Consider the following 3,416-nt stretch of genomic DNA (forward strand, 5'->3'; position numbering starts at 1 on the left):
TGTTCATTTTCACTTTGTGATTTTCTCAATTCTTTTTTAATTACTTATATACCCCTTCTCTTTGTTTTCGCTGTTTTCAGGGCCTTGTGCAATTTCGAGATGTAAGTGTTTTGATATCTAGAGTTTTGAAATCTTCCGTACTTTAATAGGGTGTGTTGTCGAAAACGATGCTTGTGTATTCATTTACGACTCAGGCTACTATTGTCACTGATCTCCTTGAACAAAGTTTCTCCATTGTTTCTCAAAGACTAGTATACGCTTATACGGATTTGCAGGAAAATAATTATTCTTTCTCATGTTCAAAGGGTTTTAATCTCTGAATTTGTCATGATGTAGTCAGTGCATGTAACAACTTACATGTAGATCGATACCTCAAAAATACTATTTTTTTAGTGTCTTTGAGTTTCTTGGCATGTTCATTTATTTAACCTTCTTCCATTGAGAAAGAGTGTAAGCAAGTTTAGCAGTCTGCTGTACTTTCATACTCTATGCACAGTAACTCAAGCCATTCTGATCTTCAGTGTTTGAAGTGAGATAACTTGTATTGTACAGATGATACCACGTCATTATTATATTGGACTAGAGGGCTTTAAGCCTCATGATGCACAGAATGAACTTAAGCTTACATGCAGAGCGAGAAAGTTCAAAGGTTGTTAAAGTTGTGCAGATAGGAGCAACATGTCAATAAGAACTGGAATGATTATGTGAAAAGTGAGAGGGAGCATATAAGCTTGAAAAGCAATGGTTGCATAAAATTTTTTTTGTCTTAGCTGTGCTTGTTTTTGAATGTGTGAATGTTTCAGATCCTAAATAATTTTTTTAATTGCTTAACTGTTTGTAAATTTGTTTATAAACAAATCATACATGTACCTTTCTTGGAAAACTCCTAGATTCAATTGAATTGTTATATGATGTTAAATGGACGTGTCTAGATACCCGGCAGCCGGGAAGTGCTTTCAAAAAACTAGATACCCGGCAGTCAGAAATTTTGACCAATTTTCTCCAAATAGCTCGCTTAATTCCTCTAAGAATATACGATAAAATTATTTGTTTAGAAATCTCAAGCGATTATAAATATTGCCTTGGGTTAAAAGCAGAAGTGACTGTTGAGCTTGGGCATAGAGTGAAATCTCAATGTTTTTGAGACTTAGAAAATATTCAAGTTCTGACACACTAAGGCAACTCCCGATGAATATCCACAGAAATTACCAACAAAACCTCACCCAAGTATTTAGTGTTTCTTCAGAAATGCCAAGCGATTCTAAATAATGTTCTTAGAGGAATTAAGCGAGCTATTTGGAGAAAATTGGTCAAAATTTCTGACTGCCGGGTGTCTAGTTTTTTGAAAGCATTTCTCGGCTGCGGGTTATCTAGACATAATCATGTTAAATAATGATGAAAATTTGTATCGATTCACACTGACCAACTTATTTTAATAACAATTTACTGACCCACATAATTTGCAATACATGTATGACCTTGGATGGATCGAAGCACACCATCGTCACAGCCAATAACATCTACAGTGTACATGTATATTAGGCTTAACTGACAGTCAACCAATAACATCACTACTTACTTGACTGATCACATCAACAACCAGAGTGTTTATACATGTACTTGTACCATCTACCAAAATTATACTAATCACTTGACTCTGAAGATGACTCCCACTCATTTTGTTTTGGCGTCGGTCAGTGTCAGCCTTAACAGGAAGTCCTTGTCAGGACTCCACTCACCAGGACGATTGTACGTATTTCACTGAATTATATCATAGTGTTTAAGTTGTACAAAGCAGCATACTTGATGTGATTAATTTCTTCTGCAGTTGAATCCAGATGTAAATGCTTTTCAACGCAAATTTGTTAATGAAGTGAGGCGATGTGAGGAAATGGAAAGAAAACTGAGTAAGTGTAAAAATTAATATTTTGAAAGTAATCTCATTGTTAAACTGTTCAGGTTTACTTATTGCGTTCTCAAGGAATGAGAGAAGGCATCCTTATTTCTTTTTGCGGGTGCAATTTGGTCGCCCCTCTAGGTTTTTTCAGGGGCTTTGGGCCTTGTTTTTGTGTACATCGACTATGTCATTCCTGTGCATATGCTCTTTTCTGGCTACAGTACCGCCTGAAAGTATTGGGCCCTTTACCGCGTCATTGCTGCGTCACCCTGTCGTGACTTTCCCTCGGTATTCCCGCGGTAGGCCAATTTTCTGCCGAGGGAAATTTACAGCTAGGCTCAACCAAGGTAAACCCTCGGTAATTAAAATTCTGCGGTAGAGTTGTAAAGGGTTTCCGATGACTTTGTGTTTCCATAAGCCAGATTAGTATAATGTTGAAATCTCACCAAAGAACAGAAACTGAACAAGTTTCAGCTGTAAATTGCGAACAGCAAAATAGGATCATAGCCGCTAGTCATGGACCTTGGTTGCCTTTCCTTTTACATGCGAAGAAAATATCCATAGCCTGATTCTGCCCACATTTGAAACCTTCCTTGCGACATATTTTGATTGCAGTGATTATTTCTAAGACTTCTTGTGGACTGTTCTTTCGAAGGTTCAACGAATCGATTTCGTCGACGCTTGTCCCGCTTGCGTGGACTTTGCTGTCATCACATTGTTAAAGCTTTATTCATTTAAGTTTATGCGAGAATATGTCCGCTTGTTTTTTACAGCTCAGCATACGGAACAGATGAGTAGCACAATCACCATACCCATTTGGGGGTGACTGACAAACATTTCCTGATTTATTCAGTTTAACATCTTCAATAAAGCTATATTTTTGTTGAATGCTAAGGTTATTCTTTTTGATTAGCATACAGGGTGTAAAAAGGGAAAGCGACTTTCTTTTCTTGAGAAAACAAAGGAAAAGGATAGAAAAATAGGAAAATAATGAGTGTAACGCATAACACAATTTTCAAATTGAAAGTCCTCAAAACCATTTTTCATAAGAGAGAACACTTATGTGGATTAATGGACAATAACCAGTGACAACACACAGTAAATACTACATATGAGCCAAATTTCAACAGTTCAAGTTTATTAAATCACATTAAAAAGATTCAAAATTCCGTAGTTTCCTTACTGTAACACTGTGTTTTGGAATTCTGGCACTCACTAGGTTATTGTTTGAAACAAGTCTTCAATTGATATCTTGGGTCAAAACCATCTCAACTAAATGCTCATACCTTGTGCTTTAACTTACAGAAAAATTAGTTTGAGGGATCCACTATGAATGGAGAAATCACTTCTCAAAGCAGTCGCTGCGCTTTTTCTGTTCCGCAATTACGCAATAATATTTTTTGAGACCACTTCTTTCAATGTTGCTCCTGATCCAACCAAGGCATAACTGGGTTCCAACCAAGCATTTTCTGAATGCTCACAAGTTCCCCTAGCTATTTCCACAGTTTCGTCATCGTAG

The 3,416-nt window shown here is 36.8% G+C and overlaps 1 protein-coding gene across 1 annotated transcript in view; it reads left to right on the forward strand.

Annotated features, from left to right (window-relative positions):
* The window catches only part of LOC138035419 (V-type proton ATPase 116 kDa subunit a 1-like), a 3,305-nt gene extending 242 nt beyond the window's left edge, over window positions 1-3,063 (forward strand). The window contains exons 2-4 of the mRNA XM_068882120.1: window positions 81-101; window positions 1,829-1,907; window positions 2,671-3,063. Coding sequence (XP_068738221.1) covers window positions 81-101; window positions 1,829-1,907; window positions 2,671-2,723 — 153 coding nt within the window. The 3' untranslated portion in view covers window positions 2,724-3,063. The remainder of the gene's footprint in view (window positions 1-80; window positions 102-1,828; window positions 1,908-2,670) is intronic.
* Window positions 3,064-3,416: the final 353 nt, after the last annotated feature.

Source organism: Montipora capricornis, unplaced genomic scaffold, assembly GCF_036669925.1.
Source record: "Montipora capricornis isolate CH-2021 unplaced genomic scaffold, ASM3666992v2 scaffold_385, whole genome shotgun sequence".
NCBI lineage: Eukaryota > Metazoa > Cnidaria > Anthozoa > Scleractinia > Acroporidae > Montipora > Montipora capricornis.